General features: G+C 48.4%; 1 protein-coding gene across 1 annotated transcript; it reads left to right on the top strand.

Annotated features, from left to right (window-relative positions):
• Positions 1–3,364: 3,364 nt before the first annotated feature.
• Positions 3,365–10,307, top strand: LOC134512924 (cytochrome P450 1B1). Its single transcript, XM_063328827.1, has 3 exons — positions 3,365–3,838; positions 4,644–5,660; positions 7,384–10,307. Exons 1-3 carry the CDS (start codon positions 3,819–3,821, stop codon positions 7,994–7,996), a joined length of 1,650 nt encoding a protein of 549 aa, XP_063184897.1. The 5' UTR covers positions 3,365–3,818; the 3' UTR covers positions 7,997–10,307.
• The last annotated feature ends 6,087 nt before the right edge of the window (positions 10,308–16,394 follow it).

The following is a 16,394-nucleotide window of genomic DNA, read 5'->3' as shown; positions in this document are numbered from 1 at the left end:
GCACTGTGTCCGGACTGAGTGCCTGGTGCACGTCTCCTGCTCCTGGAAACCTGGAGCATAGTGGTAACTCCACATCGTGCTGGACTGCAGTACAAACATAATCCGAGTGAGCTGTTGTAAAGACGGAGGCTTACAGCTTCTAGTTCTGATTGCAGTCTGATTGTTTTGATGGTGATTTTCCTGATTTACAGCAATATTGTTGAGACTAGAGTCGAACTCCAGAGGTACCTATGCCTGTGCAATGTACAGAGGTACAGAATGCCTGTACAATTTTACGCAGCTTGAAACAATAGGATATTGCATTTGTTTAAGTTTCTAAGTGATTTGTGATTTACAGTTAACACTACTCATTTCTTCATCTTATATAGTATTGTGCAACACCCAGAAACAGACAATCAGAAACAATACTTCCAAGGGATTATTTAATGAAGAATGGCTTGGATCATCCTATAAACTGTAAACAATTTGTACAAACTCTGTAATGAAGCAATCCCAGGATAAAATATTGCTCAACTGTCATATAATCCACCTTGAGATTTTGTAAAATTAAGAGAGAGGAAGAAAAGATACGTAGTTCGAGGTATGGTAAAGAGACGGAGAAACCCAGTGTGGGAGGGCTCTCTATGGAAAGCTGCGAAAGGAAGAGGTAAGGAAAGAAAACGGGACAAGATCAAGTCCTTGAGAAAATCCAGTTGCTGTTCATGAGGATTTATGAGCACCTTGCCAGTGTCCAAAAGAAAAGACAACGGCTGCCATAGTTAGAAGGAAAACTGAGAATTGAGTCTGCAAACCCTTATTTAGGTAATTCCTAGCAGTTGTAAAAAATCTCTTAGGGGTTAAGGGTTTTCCTTGGAAAAGGGAGGACTGTGGCAGAGAGATAAACATTTCCTCTCAAACGGCAAGTGAAGACTCTCCAGGTTGTGTAATTCCTCCTCCTTTATCAAACTTTAACCTCCACAACAAGGACTCTTGTCCACGTACATAAAGCACCTTAATTCAGAGTCACAGAGGCACTGATGTCCCCACAGACTCTGCCAGCCCCCTGCGTCTGGCATTCCTGTCAAATCAATCAGGATTTTTCACAGATTAGGCCTGAATTCCTTTGCCTTAATCCCAAACCCACCCACTTCTGCCCCTTCAACTCCTTTTCTCTTCCATATCTTACATAAAGTAGGTTTTTCAAGAACCACGCATTATCTAAGAGCAATTCTGAACTTCTACACTTCAAGAAACAAAAAACTAAATAAAGGGGTAGGTAGGAGGGCAATTTGTGGCATATAAGAGACCAAGGGCCTGATCATCCATGGCCTGCATTTTGTACCACACTAATTCATTGGTGTGATGAAATGCTTCACCCAAGCTATGCTTGATGGTGAGGGACTAATCAAAGTCACATAGAACCAGAGCCTAGAAAACTGGGTGAACATTCACTGCATACAGTTAAAATAATACTCAGGCTCCAACAGAGAAAACAGTAAGCCAAGACTCTAAATATCCTGGTTGTACAGCACGTAGTACAGGGGGATCAGCTGGTATTACCCCAATAGAACAAAACATATAAAATAGTTTTTTCTTTCTCTCCTGCCTAATAGAAATGGCACAGCATGTCACCTCTGGCAGCCCCATGCTGAGGTGTTCTTCCTTGTACCAATTCCAACCAGAGTTGGAATGGAACAGTGTCCACCTTGAGGACACTGTTTCTTTACAAACTCAGATTTACATGGGAGCTGGAATGGAATCTGCTCTGCTTGCTCCAAAGTAAATGGTAATGTCTCACTTCGCAATACCACTAGTTTAAGTGATGTATGGAAGAAAGGATTTAGGGACTTACTAAGAAGAGCTGTAATGCCTGGATTTTAGGCAACTGATTACCACAGTCAGCAGGAAAAAGGCAAATTTACCTGCTGGCAATGGCAAATGCCCAGGACTATAATCCAGAGCTCAGGTAACTGATACGAGATAGTCCTTGCCACCCATATCCAGTGCCCAGAACACCCTTTGCAGGGAGAAGTCCATGTCTCTTCTTTGACATATGACTGATGAAGGAGGGAAGAGTGGCCGTCAGGGTGGGACAGGCCACTTTGCCACAGCTGAAATGTGGTTTCACCTTTCTGATGGTGACAGAGAGATCAAAGTGTCTAGTCTCCCTCCAAGCTTGCCCTAACCTTAATGCCGATAGGGATGGCGCTATCTTTGCTCCTCTTTGAAGCTGAGCCAAGCGCTGGGCTGGACTGCAGGATCCTTCCAGTTCACCCCAGAGCTAGGGCTGGGAAGAGGGAAGGTCACTTCTTCTGGCATTGCTCAGAAAAAGTGGTTTTTACACCCCTGTCACTTGGCAATGGCAGGAAGAAGCACAGTGTGCTCTGAGAAACACAGAGAGATATGGCCGATGCCAGTCTGAGCGAGAGGTAGTACTCCTCACTGGAGGAGCCCGGGACAGTGACAGCAGCCACGATTACACTTCTTAGCAAAGACAGAAGCAGTAGCAGCCTGGCCAGGCCTCGATTCACACCCTGAGCTGGGCTGACTCCCAGCATCTAATTTTGTCTAATCCCTAAATGCTACCAAAACACCTTCTTTTCTTCTCATGACGTGACTGTAGAGAATCTGAAATAAATGTTGTATTTTTAAATTTTGCTTGGTACAGCAAAAACGATGACAACAAAGCAAGAGCGTCCTGACTTCCTGGGGAACGGTTTCCTGGATGCCTGGGGGTTTTGCAGCCCCGGTTCCACCCCGGGGCGCCGGAAAGCCCGGGGGGGGCTTGGAGCGCCGCAGCCGCACGCCCCTCGCCCCTCGCCAGCCCTCCCGGGGCGGGCGAAGGTGCCAGATTTCAGAGTAAAAAAGCGTCGTGAGCCGGAGAGCAGCGAGCACTGGGCAAGGGCGAGGCTGGAGGGCAGCGGGGCCGGCCGGGGTGCGAGCTACCCGGCGCTTCCCTGCCTCCTTCCCCCCCGAGCCGGTGTCAGGTATTGCGAGGAGGGGTAGGGGCCCGGGGAGGAGATGGCTGGAGGCTTTCCAGCCCCGGCTCACGCAATGCAAACTCCGCACGCAACGGGGAGGCGACAGGCGGAGGAGGGGAAGCTCTCCGGCTTCCTCAGCCCCCAAGATGCAGGCGCGACTTTGCCTGCCGACACAGAGGGCTGCGAGCCCGCCCGCCACCCCGCTCCCCTCCCGGCACCTCCTCCGCTAAAACTTTTGGCCCCGGCCATAAAAGCATCCGCGGCTCAGCCGCTCCGCTTGGCGAGGACCCAAGGGCAGCTGGCAAATAGCTGCGACCCCTCAAGCCAAGGGAAGGGCCAGCGGGGCTAACTGCGGCACGTCCGCGCCGCGCCGCGCCGCGCCGCGCACCGCGGATGCCGGCGGATTTAAAGCCGCGAGTACCAATGCCAGGCGCCCAGACGCGGCTGCTCCGGCTCCGGCTCAGCCCGGGGGCAGCGGGCCATCCTCCCCGCGCCCTCTGAGCCCCTCGCCTTCACTCCCTGCAGCGGGCTGGGGTGGCCCCGTCCCGTTCCCGCAGCCCAGCAGGCGGGTGGGAGGGAGGGGACGGCAGCCCGCTCGCCCCCGGTCCGCAGGTGGCTGCCGGCGGGGCGAGCTCCGAAGGGTTAAAGCGCTGGGAAGGTGATAATAACTCTGCGCTGGGATCGGGTGCAATTGGCATTTGCCTGCACATGACCTGCCAAGCTCCGGGTGGCAGGAACCGGGGCTCCTAATGAGTTTCCCGGAGGCTGGGATCTGAACGTCGCCGCTGTCCTCCTGGGGCTGCCCGTTAGAGCTGCCGCCGGCTGCCCGGCTCCTCTCCATCCTCCCCGAGGTCTCGGATGGAAGCAGCGTGCAACAGGTCAGTTCTGCTACAGGCGCCCGAGGTGGCCGTTTGTTTCACCCCCTCTCCCCCTCGCTGCTTCAGAAAGGCTGGAGCAAACGGTAGGAGCGGGTGGTCCCCGGGCACGGGGATGGGAAGGGGAACCAGTCAGCTCTGTCACGCCGGGACCTCAGGCATCCTCCGCAGCCCACCCCCGGGGCCGCCGGCCTGCGCTGCCGCGACGGGCAGGAATATGCGGGAAGGAGGGAAGGGCTCGGGACAGAGGGGTCTCCGTGGCCATGTGCGGAGGTTTCCTCTCCGGAGCAGCGGGAAGCTCCGACGGCGGCGCGGAGAGCCCGTTTCTCGCAGGGGCTCTTTCGCCGGGAGGTGCGATGCGCAGCGCCGGGATGAACCTGTCTCCAGCGCACGGCGGCTGCCTGCATCTGCGGAGGCTCGTAGGCGAGAGCATCCTCCTGCCTCCCTTTCTGCCTCCCTCAGCCGTGACCTTTTGTGTCCTGCCCTGCAAACTTCCCTCACCGGGGGGCTGAGAGCGGCGGTCCCGCCGCCAAATACGATTTTGATCCCTTACTGAGCGCTTGCCACTTGATTATCGATTATGCCTTGTCTTTCGCACAGGACCCGGGCGGGCTTTAGGCACACGAGGAGCGCATAGCACCCCGACTCTGAGCGCCGAGACGGCTACCGGCGCTCCCCTCCGCCCCGCCAGCGCTCCCCTGTCCCCTCGCCCGTCCGGGACCCAGCTTCTCCCTGCCTGCGGGCGAGGGCGAGCTCCCCAGCCTTTCCGCAGGGTCGCTGCCCGCTGACCTTCCCCTTTCCCTTGCAGCATGGCCTTCGAGAGGCTCGGGGAAGCCCTGCGCGGCGTCCCCCCTTTGCAAAGCTCCCTGCTGCTCCTCCTCTGCCTGCTCGCCGCCATCCACCTGGGCAAGCTCTTCCTGCAGCAGCAGCAGCGCCGGCGGCAGGGCCAGCGCCGGGCGCCGCCGGGCCCTTTCCCCTGGCCCTTGATCGGCAACGCGGCGCAGCTGGGCAGCGCCCCGCACCTCTCCTTCGCCCGCCTGGCCAGCACCTACGGCGCCGTCTTCCAGCTGCGGCTGGGCCGGTGGCCCGTGGTGGTGCTGAACGGGGAGCGCGCCATCCGCCAGGCCCTCGTCCGCCAGGGGGCCGCCTTCGCCGGCCGCCCGCCCTTCCCCTCCTTCCGGCTGGTGTCGGGCGGGCGCAGCCTGGCCTTCGGCGGCTACTCGGAGCTGTGGAAGCTGCACCGCCGGGCGGCGCACGCCACGGTGCGGGCCTTCTCCACCGGCAGCCCCGCCACCCGCCGCCTGCTGGAGCGGCACCTGGTGGGCGAGGCGCGGGCGCTGGTGGCGCTGCTGGTGCGCGGCAGCGCCGGCGGCGCCTTCCTCGACCCTTCGCGCGTCCTGGTGGTGGCGGTGGCCAACGTGATGAGCGCCCTGTGCTTCGGCCGCCGCTACAGCCACGGCGACGGCGAGTTCCTGCGCCTGGTGGGGCGCAACGAGCAGTTCGGGCGGGCGGTGGGCGCCGGCAGCCTGGTGGACGCCCTGCCCTGGCTCCAGCGCTTCCCCAGCCCCGTCCGCGCCGCCTACCGCGCCTTCCGCGACCTCAACCGCGACTTCTACGGCTTCGTCCGCGGCAAGTTCCTGCAGCACCAGCGCAGCCTGCGCCCGGGGGCCGCCCCCCGCGACATGATGGACGCCTTCATCCGCCTGCAGCGGGAGCAGCCGCGGCTGCAGCTCGAGCATGTGCCCGCCACCGTCACCGACATCTTCGGTGCCAGCCAGGACACCCTCTCCACTGCCTTGCAGTGGCTCCTCATCTTCCTCATCAGGTAGGTGCCGGCGGGGCGGACCGCCGCCCGGCGGACTCCACCGCCCGGGAGGGAGGCGGGATACCGGGCGCCGCACCGGCTCCGGGGAGGGAGGCCGGGGGTCAACCCGAGGTGGGGGGGGTGGGTGGAAGGGGGCGGAATCCCCGTTTAAATGGCGCCGCAGGGACACAGTCGCCCCCGGGAAGGCATCAACCGGCCCGAACGGGCGCCGAAAGGGCTGGGTGCGGGGGGGAGGCGGGGGAGCGGCGGCGCCGGGGCGAGGGTCTGAGGGACCGGCCCGCCCGTGTGGTGCCGGGGTACCTCAGCCGCTTCCGATTAACTAACACGGAAACTCTGGGAAAGCGGCCAGAAAAAGATAAGAAAGGGAAAAAAAAAAAAACAAAACACCCAACAACCAAACCACCCTCACTCCGGCGATGGGGTAATGGTGCGTGAAGAGAGGCTGGCCAAAACGGCAGCCGAATAAAACCTGAAAGGAACCGATTTTCCCGGGTCAAGATCAAGGAGATCATAGGAACGGGATAACAGCTGCTTAAGCGAGATAAAGAGTTCGTGCACTGGTTTACAAACCCTCTATTATGTTAATTTGCCGGCGGCGTGCGCCTCTGTCGCCGTGGCGTGACCCGGGGACAGGCAGACCCCTGGGGCAGGCGGCGGTGCCAGCGCAGCCCCCTCCGCCCCCGGCACCGGCCCTTCCAGCGGGGAAAACCTCAGCCAGGAGAGGTGGTTTGATAGAAAAAGGCACAACGCTGATTTTCTTGCCTGTCCCGGCTTTTTCTTTTCATCCTCTGCACAATCTGTAGGCTCACGCAAACAGTAGCTGCTTGGTGCCGCTTCTTGAAAAACAGGCACATATTTTACGCTTCGAGCTGAGGGTGCGATGCCCGGGGTTCGCATGGCCTGTGGGTTTCGCCCCGTTTCTGATATTTGCCCTTCATTCGACATGCAGAACAGCCGCAGGAGGTAAAGGCAAGGACGCAGCGGCCAAACTCGGATACTTAAAGCAAATAAAGGCTCCTTGGAGCGTGCTTTTAGGCAAGCAAAAGAAAATAAGCAAAAATTACTAATATTTTGATCTTGTTTGGTTACTGTGTAGCCTTCCAAACTATCCAGACTTCCAGACGGTCATCTTAAAATACATTCTAAGGAAAACATATTTCGATATTAATTAGAAAAAGTATACACAAACTAAGAGTGGGATGTTCGTAAAGCTGTTCTGACAATTATTAGAAGGGTTTTTTTTTCAGTTTAAAAACCTGCAGACTTCCATATGTATGCAATATGTCTAGTGATAACAAACTCCGTGCTAACTTTTTAGAAGCCACATACCAAGCCAAATTCTCATTCCCACAGAAAATGCAATGTTTAGAAGAAGCAACTAATTTTAGTTTTAGAATGAGTTTTCAAAATTGGATCAGAATATTCAGTTTCCGCACATTTTAAGTTAGTTCCCTTTTTTTATGTTGAGAATCAGTTACATGCGGCATTAAAGTGAAACCTGAGCAAATCTAAAATGACACCATTGCACGGGAAGTTTGGACTTTTCTCAGAGTTTTCCATCAAGGTCCACTCATTCCTGCAATATATTTAAACTTTGCTCAAACTGCATTATTTAGGGTAGGGGCAAGGTTCTGTGAAAAATGTTTACAGCAAGGATCATTTTTTAAGAAAATCTTCTGAAAGCGTTAATGTACGTACAGACGCATCTTACTTTAAATGACAGGTATCCGAATGTGCAGGCTAAAATGCAAGAAGAAGTGGATAGGATTGTTGGAAGAGACCGTCTGCCCTGTGCTGAAGATCAGCCTCACCTGCCCTACATCATGGCTTTCTTGTATGAATCCATGCGTTTCAGCAGCTTTGTGCCTGTTACTATCCCACATGCCACCACAACCAACACCTTCATAATGGGCTACCTCATTCCCAAGGACACCGTGATTTTTGTTAATCAGTGGTCAGTGAACCACGATCCAGCAAAATGGTCCAACCCAGAGGATTTTGATCCGACGAGATTCCTGGATGAGAATGGATTCATCAATAAAGATCTTACTAGTAGCGTGATGATTTTCTCACTGGGAAAACGTCGGTGTATTGGAGAGGAGTTATCCAAGGTGCAGCTGTTTCTCTTTACCTCCATACTGGTGCATCAGTGCAATTTTACTGCTAATCCAAACGAGGACCCTAAGATGGACTTTACCTATGGGTTGACCATTAAACCTAAGCCGTTTACCTTGAATGTTACGCTTAGAGATACTATGGATTTGCTTGACCAGGCTGTCCAAAGACTGCAAGCAGAGAAAGCAGCCAATGAAAACCAGCTGTCAGCAAATGCCTAAGCAACAAACCTTGCATCTAAAGATAACCCCGCTCTCTCTTTTTAGACTAAAGTAAGTTATAGTTTGTGCTGGAGATCTTTTTGGAAAATAGCCAATATTACAAGTTACAAGAGCAGGAAGGAAAACTGCACAAGGTATAATTCAGTCCTCTCTTTAATTCTAGAAGGAGAGCCAGGGGAACAATTTAATATATTAAATGATGAAACACATGCAATTTGAAAGTAAGCCTTTTCTTTTCTAGCTTGTTCACAGAAGTCGCCATTGTAAAGCGCTTCTTGTGTACTGACTGGTTGGAGCATCTCTAGGAACTGTTTGTACAATCCTTTCCGTGTCTCCATGCGCTGTGCCTTAACTCTAAGTTCGCCTTCAGTGACTCCGCATCCCAAAGTGAAATCTCTTTATTTAAAAAAAAAAAAAAATGAAAGAAAGAAAGAAAAAAGGGGTTGCTCAGAACACTGCAGCCTGCTTCCGAATTGTCTCCGCTGGAAACTGCCATAGGCGCATGGCAGCTCCTGTGTTGTGACTGCTGGGATGTACATTAATGCCTCAAAAACAAATGTTCAGATGATTTTTGGTAAAATGACAATGTAAAGCCTTGCCTTTAGCATTCCAAAGTGTTTACATAAATGACTAAAAAAAAAAAAAGACTTTCTTCTAAGCACATTTGAAAATAAAATTCATATTTTATATGAGAATGAACAGAATGTCCTAATATAGTAACTTTTTGTTAAATTTTGAAAGATGAGATTTGATATGTCACCAAATGGCAAGGGTGATACAAACCATATGCTAATCTGTTCATTAGCATATTCATGAACAAAATAGATATTTGAATTAGAAACTTTTATAAAGGTATAGCTGAACTTTGTATTTCTCTAGTAAAGAGTTAATATCCCTGTCCTTAGGCACATAGGTAAGTCCAGTAAAATCCACATGGGCCGAGGTATTTAGAAGTGAGAATCTGGGGGTTTTATATTAAAACTTTCATGCAGCAAGCCTCAAGTAAAGGACAGAGCAAGTACACCCCTGCTCACTCGTCATTCTGTTAGCTTGAGTTAAATGGTATATCCAAAAATCAACTATGTACTTCTAGTACGGTTTGCTTGGAACAAAGTCTCAGAAGGAAAACTAGCATTACATGTCTTAATTAATGTACCCATTAACTGAAGAAAAAGTACTTTTAAATTTTTTGTGAGGCAAAGGACATAAAATTAGAAAATAAACCAACCTATTATTTTAAATACACATGAAAGTTTATGGCCTTGAAATTCTGGCTAATGTTTGTGTACACAAAGCTGCGTGTATTTCTCTAAAAAGCAGAGCGTACTATGTAAATGCCTGATTTTGAAAAGCGTTGGGCATTTCTTTGGAGCTGCAGATGACCTTGGATTACACAGGAAATCCATCAGAAAGGAGAGTATCTCACATGGCTTGCCGTGTTCAGCCTAGTACTATAAAAAGTATGAGCAGAGCTAGAAAAATAAGGGTGCAATGCTACACTCAGCTCTGCTGAGACCGAAGCAAAGAAAGATCTGCACTGGGTCTTCTGATAGATGGCCAGTCTTAGTCACGTTGGCAGCAGCCACAGAATTCATACTGACATTGGGAAGAGCTGGGTTAACGACACAATCCTGATCTTCTTAAGTAGAAGCTTCGCTCCTGATTTTGAAAACCTGAATCGAGCCTAAAAGTACTGCTCCGTAACCCCGCAGAGTAGAAACGTACCCGTTTAAAGGCTCTGGCTTCATATAGCATCTATCTTTTTTTATTATTTTTAGAGCTAAAAAAGCTTTCTGTTACATACACAAGGAGTAACCTCAGGTGTTTTCTGAATTATGTACAAGCTTGTGATATCCCAGAACTTAGCCTATACCTGTGAAAAGCTTTATAAAATACTCCGCATTTCTGTATGGAGATCTACATTAGATCAAACGCTAGAAAGACAATTTTCCTTGTACCTCTGTAATTATTGTTATTAAAAAATTTATAAAGGATGTAACCTACAACTGAATAGTTATTCTAACGCAAGGATCACCGATTCGTATTTTAATAAAAACGGCTTTGGCAGTTTTGTACTCTTCCAAAAGCTTTAACTGTGCATTGGCTACTAATGCAACGTCCATTCACACTGCTCATGTCTGTCGGGGGTCACACACTTTATAGCTGTTGGTCAAATAATGCCTCATATAATCTGCGAAGTCACTCAAGTTTAGTAGCACCCACTTAGAATGTATGCAGTTGTCGAGCGAGCTAACTTTTATGGTAATTTTGAGATGTATCGTTGTGTTACCAAAACACTAAATAAAATTATTCTTATACTGCCTTTGCTTAGTTTATGTATGACTTTCTAACATCAAGATAAACAAAATTATTATTTCTGATTTGGCAAGTATTATTATTTCAGCTATTTGTTCATGTACTTTTCACCTTCTTCCCATTTCTGGATTTTAAGGTTCTTCTCCATCCTGCCCTTACAGCTTCCCGGGTCCGCCTGCTTATTCGGACCTTGCCATCTGTGTTCAACTTCGTCACGCTCTTTGCTAAGAACATTCCCTGCTGCTCGTCTCAGCATCGATCGGAATTCTCTTATGTCTTTTGCTTTCTTCTAATACGTGTTAATCTCTCCTCAGCCCGTACAATCTCCTATGCTATGTTCTTACTTCTGGCATTTCAGTTTACTTCCACCTCCCCTGATTTTTTAAGCGTGGTGGTGGAAACCCCCTTAAAAGCCCACAAACTGTTTTTCCTTTCTCTTTTTCCCTCCTCTTTCTAGTGCTGGCATCTGTATACCCCTGATGCTGGATCCCCACCACTGCCCTTGGGACCAGTTTGTGCTGTTTTGGCCTCGGTGTATAGTCGGGAGTGCCAGGAAGGAAATCTCAGGGCCAAACAGGCCTTCACGTGCCCTTGCAGAGCAACCTCTCACAAAATCAAGGCAATCCCGTGGTAAAGGGTGGCTGTTATTGCATATATAAAACATTTCTTCATGATGCAGCAGCACCCCCACCCTGATTTGTCTTCTTTCCTCAGTCTACTACACAAGCCTGCTTACTTTAGAGCGGTCGTAGGGAAGACCTTCATTTCTTCCCTAACCCTGTGGAAGAGGAACAAAAGCTGTGTGGGACAGAAGGCTGGTCAGACTGACTAACAGTGGTTCCCCTCCTGATTTGGGATATTTTCAGCTGAAGTTTCTCCCTACAGGGGCAGGATTCTAAGTGCAGGCCCAGTGTTGGCGAACTTGTTGGTGAAATCAGAAGGAGCACAAGTTGAAGACGACTTACAAAGACCCCCTAGAAGTAACTCAGGACCCGCGGAGGAAGTGTAGTGTCCAAAGATATCCCATGTAGTCCAAAGATAGCCCATCCTTTGTCTGAGGCTGACCAGTGGGACGCAGTGTAGATACAGAGCAGGTGTCCTCCCTGGGTAAAAGCCAAGAGCAACTTCATACAGCCTGAAGAGACGCTGCCACACTGTCCCTCCTTCCCATTAACTTCTAGGTATTTTTCTGCTTTACCAGCTGTCTGCAGCTGAAGGCTAGACTCCCTCTTCAGTGTTGACAGGCACATTTTTACAGCAAGACCTGCTACCTCAGTGCCAAAAGACGCAGCGCTGATGCAGCCAGAAGTTGGCACGAAGAAAGCATTCTTGGAGAGATTCTTGGAGATGCCTACAAATACTATTTGTAGCAGGGAACCAAAAGTTTCTGACTGCCTGCTGTAAGCCAGTACCAAGCGTTAAGGAAATAGAGTAAGACTAACTCAGCAAATTAGCTTGATTTTTTTTTTTTTTTCTAAATTCTGTATTTCCATTTTCCATCTGTTTCATTGGAGCAGTTGTTAGAAAAACTATCATTTTCAAAACTGGGCGAGGTCACATCTAACAGCAAGTCATGCGCATCTCATGAGAGATTTTGTGTCTGCGCTGTCACTGCCTCCCTCACCAACCTGTGACTGGATGTCGACATAGCAATACTAGGCAAATCCACGTTGCTCCTTCTTCATGAAATAAAGCACAGAGAAGTTAAGTAGCTGTATTCAAGACGATATTTTTGCTTTAAAATTCTCCATGCTGGGGCTGTAGTGATTTCAGTGGGTCACGAAAGCCAATGAGTCATCTCACGCTTGCTTTCTCTGTGTATGTGTACACACACACACACTTAATCCATCTCCCAGAATTGTAGGAACATCTTTCATTCAAGCCGAGATAAGGATAAGATTTGATGTTTGGGGACACCAAAACAACAAAAAAAACCCACCCCAAAGCATGAAGCACAGGGAAAAATTAAGACAAGCACACGTTTCTTGGAAAACCAGTAGCTGTCAGACCACCCCACTACATAACAAAGAGGGGAAGCAAGTAGGCTGCGCTAGCAGCGTGGGGTACAGATTATGTTTATGCTATTCAAGTGTAGCATTACATTCCTTACGAAGCTAATAGTTAAACTTGCTGGCTTCAGTGGGAGTCAGTTCAGAGCTGCTGAAATAAATAGCAATAATACAAAAATAAGGAACAAGACTTACTGGAACTTGAGAAACCACCATTGCTAAAAAGAGGAGAGGGGGGTCAGTCCAGGATCTGCACAACAGCCATCAGTACCAGCATGGTCGTGGCACAATGTAATTAAATGCAAATTCACAACAACAAATTCCAACTGGCCAGAGCCAGTATGTTTTCGTGAGTGGCAGGGACTGACGCGTAGGTCTGTCTGTAGGAAATTGGTTCAGATTATCCAGGCAGAGCAACAAAAGACTAGGCGATCGGGAGCTTACATTTTATCTGAGAAAAATCGAGGAATTAGCCATGGAAAGTGAACAGCTAACATTTGCCTTTGCTGCATCTTTAGCTTGGTTAAATTTTACTCAGACCGCTCGGTTTCTCACACGATGAGTTCAACTTGGGATAACACTGAAGGGGGATCTGGTTTTTTCGTGGATGAAGAAAAGGGCTGGATTCTGAACGGTGCCGTTATTTTGGTATACGGCGCAACACAGATACAACGATTCAAGTTTCAACAACTTCTTTGCTGTTTACCGCCCTGCATTTTTGCAGCTGAGTTTTCTCGTGTTCCAGTCACTTGTACTCAGATCAAGCCAACTCACTTAATTGTCAGGTGAAAACAAGCTTAGCGTTAAGTACAAACAGCCTGGAGCATTTAAGATGGCTGTCATTAATGCTTTGATAGTCCTCCTTCGGGGCTTTTTGCCAACTTTCAGACACTTCAGCTCCACTAACCAAGAAATTCCTTGTTTTGTTAGTGTTGTCCTGTCCTTCAATACTTTGAGCAGATCTTGTTGCAACCCGAAAGCAGAAAGCTAAGAGCTAGCCAAATCAAGCAAGAGGCTCTCAATTCCCTGCGCTCTTTATCGGTGCTGGGTGTACGGCGGCACTGATCCATCCATACAGTTAAATCAGAAGATACAGGATGCCAAGGTCTTTCAGCTGCACACGCGTGGAGGGGGGCAAGGGAGTGAATGCACAGGGGACTTATTAAAGGTGCATAAATCAACTGCAGAGCTACACAGGAGTCATTTGCAGGAGCGGCTGAGAGCTAGTGGAGGAAAATATGTCTGAAGTGTGGGAAGATCCCATCTAGGGAGGAACTGTGCACAGGGTCTCTGATTTCCAGGAAAAGAGAGGTGGTGATTTTACACTGCTTGTACACACGCTGTGTCGGGATGAGGGTGATAAGAATCCACACGGTATTAAAGAGGTTGACTCATCAGCAGCAGGGAACATCAAACTGAGAGCACCGGGACCAAAACTTGTCTTCACACGAGGCTGAAGAGAGAATGAGCAATTATTTTCCTGAAAACTTTGGGCAAACAAAGGATGTCCAATACTAACTCCTCACTGCCTGTTAACTCAAGTAATAGATTTGGGGGGTAGCAAACATGGAAATGAGAGCTGAGGAGCTAAACACGAGGGATCGGGCTGTGCCATACAGCCTGCAGGATTTGGAGAAAAAGAAAAAAAAAAAAAAGGGTCTACAACAGAAAGCCATGGAGAGTCTGTCATTCTCCTTGCCTCAGCATCCCCCCATGCCTGAGAACAAGGAAAAGACATCCCAGCTGCAGCAGTCTAAACACCTTTTGGGGAAGTTTTCCTCTCAATATTCAGAGCGAGCGGTGAAAGGAACAGGCACTACACCAGACAGAAACACTACTGGTCTAGATGGTCCATTCAGAGCAGGTCAGTGTCATTCACTTGAGTGAGCTGAGCAGGAGGAGGTTTGCATCAGATGGCTATTCCCATGCTATACAGTTATGTCTTCAGTTGTATCTAGGGTTGCTCAATATCCCCTAGGGAAAGAACGGCATGTATAGTGCAGGATGCTCCAGAACTGTTTTTATCCTGTGATATTATTGGTATATTTTCAGTGATGGATCACCTTTTGTTGGCAAGGACAGTTTTACAAGAGTAGACTTTATTTCCACAATCTCTCCTCTCCTAACCTGAGCTCTGGTAAGAGCCTAACAGTTATCATGCAGAAACAGGCTTCTAATCCTCTCATGATAGCAAAAGGGATTTCATGTAATCATGTTTTCTGTGCTAAGAATAATAGAACACCTTCCACTTATTTGGACAAGTCTACTCATGACAAGTGGAGATGGGGTGTGAGACACCCTTGTTCCCAGTAAGAAAGCAAGATTTAAGACAAATTTTGACTTCATAAAGCAGGTATGATTTGCAATCATCTGCAGAACAGCATGAAACAATACTCCATGCTTCTTTTATGTTTTGTACTCTGAAAAACTTTCACGCTGCAGTTTGAAAATTTAATTCTACTGTATATCTTATTTTTAATTACACTTTTTCACTCTACAGAAAAAAATCATAAATTGTGAGGCTATTAATCTTTTGTGGTTCAGGAAATTTAAATAACTCAATTCAAGTAATAAAAAGTGCCACCAGAAATTAAACCGAGACTTCATGATAATTACCCTAATGAAAAATGAGATTCCTAAATGAGCCATTGTCTCACGGTAAGAAAACTCCTTTTCCTTCCCTTCACCCATGTGTATAGTATAGCTGCTGGGACACGGTGTCATGCTGCAACTTGTTCCAAGACATAACTACATTCATCTTTCTGTTTCTGGCAGAAGCGAGGAAGAGCTGTACCTACGCTCCAGAACAATATGCCCTGCAGGGAAGCTTTCTGGGCAACCCTTCCAGGTGGCACAGGAACAAAAGGGAAGCGTTTTCCACCAGCTTTCTCTGGATGAGCGTTCTTCCTCTCAGGTGCCTAACACCCTGCCAAGCCTGCTGCTTCCAGGTATGGCACAAGCACTTGCGCCACAGTGAGCTGAGGGCAGATCAGCCAGTGAGCTTTGGGCACAAACACCGCAGAAAAATGTTTAATAAAGTTAAACAAGGATGAATTCCCATAAAGGACAGGGGGGGGGAAATAATCAGGTTTAGATAAATATTTAAATTAAGAAGGTTCACCAGAAAATTACAAGGCGGATCCTCCAGTGACATTATACTGAAACCTTGCACAAAAAAAATAATCCTACTTCTGCTGGCATCAAGACTAAGACACTTGGCATCTGTGCACACAGATCCACGGCACACTGACAATATTGTCCTCTGCCTTTCAACAAAAAGGTACCAATTTCCTTGGAGTCATTAGCAAAGCCAGAATTCAAAGCATTTGGCTGACAATGTATTCACTATACAACACTGTTTCAAATATCTTCAGGTCTTACTGAAAGCCAGAAAGATTCCTTTCTTATCTTCCCAAGCTATCTCTTACCCCAATGCAACACTTTTCTGCTTGAGCAAATAGTTATAGCCTGTTCCTAGAGTTAAAGTCATGCAGTAGTTTCATTGGGTATAAAGCCACAAAACTGTACAGCAGAACAAAAAACCTTTAGGGAAGGTCTTGGAAGAGGTAGATGCTCCATCAATTGTCTGAATGGCTGAAATTGTGAAAGCAGAACAGATACATAAGGATTGGGTGTTAAAGATAAACTTTTGCTCTCAAGAGAACAGATATTTTCTTCTAGGGTTTATGAAAAGTCACTTAATGAAGGGACTGGACCTCTCTAGCTCTCTTCATAGCCCCCAAACTGTATCCCAACTAGACCGCAATGTTTTTCCTAGCAAAGATCCAGTTAGCAGGGCTTACTGCATCCTTACACTCATATATAGTCAAGGTCTTCATGTAATTACAAACAAGTTACTCCCTGAGGATTTGTCATCCCGCTCTTTTCTTCATATATTTCCCTGAAATGCACGCAACTTTAGCTGGCAAAAGAATTCTAGTCAATTATTTCACTGAACTCAGTAGTAGTTCTGCAGGCTCAATAGCAAAGACAGCTCTGTATGTATGGAGGAATAAGTATAGGGAAAATTGGGGCAGTTGAAAAGCGAGAAAGACAGCACGGCAGAGGAGGAG

This window comes from Chroicocephalus ridibundus, chromosome 3 (assembly GCF_963924245.1).
Source record: "Chroicocephalus ridibundus chromosome 3, bChrRid1.1, whole genome shotgun sequence".
Taxonomy (NCBI): Eukaryota; Metazoa; Chordata; class Aves; order Charadriiformes; family Laridae; genus Chroicocephalus; species Chroicocephalus ridibundus.
Note: the sequence above shows the minus strand (reverse complement) of the source record. Positions and strands in the feature narration are given on the sequence as shown.

Excerpts from the sequence above, each read along its gene's own strand:
- LOC134512924 (XM_063328827.1), top strand. The coding sequence starts at position 3,819 with ATGGAAGCAGCGTGCAACAG. Across the intron at positions 3,839-4,643 it reads ATGGAAGCAGCGTGCAACAG|CATGGCCTTCGAGAGGCTCG; the intron begins GTCAGTTCTGCT and ends TTTCCCTTGCAG. Across the intron at positions 5,661-7,383 it reads CTCCTCATCTTCCTCATCAG|GTATCCGAATGTGCAGGCTA; the intron begins GTAGGTGCCGGC and ends TTTAAATGACAG.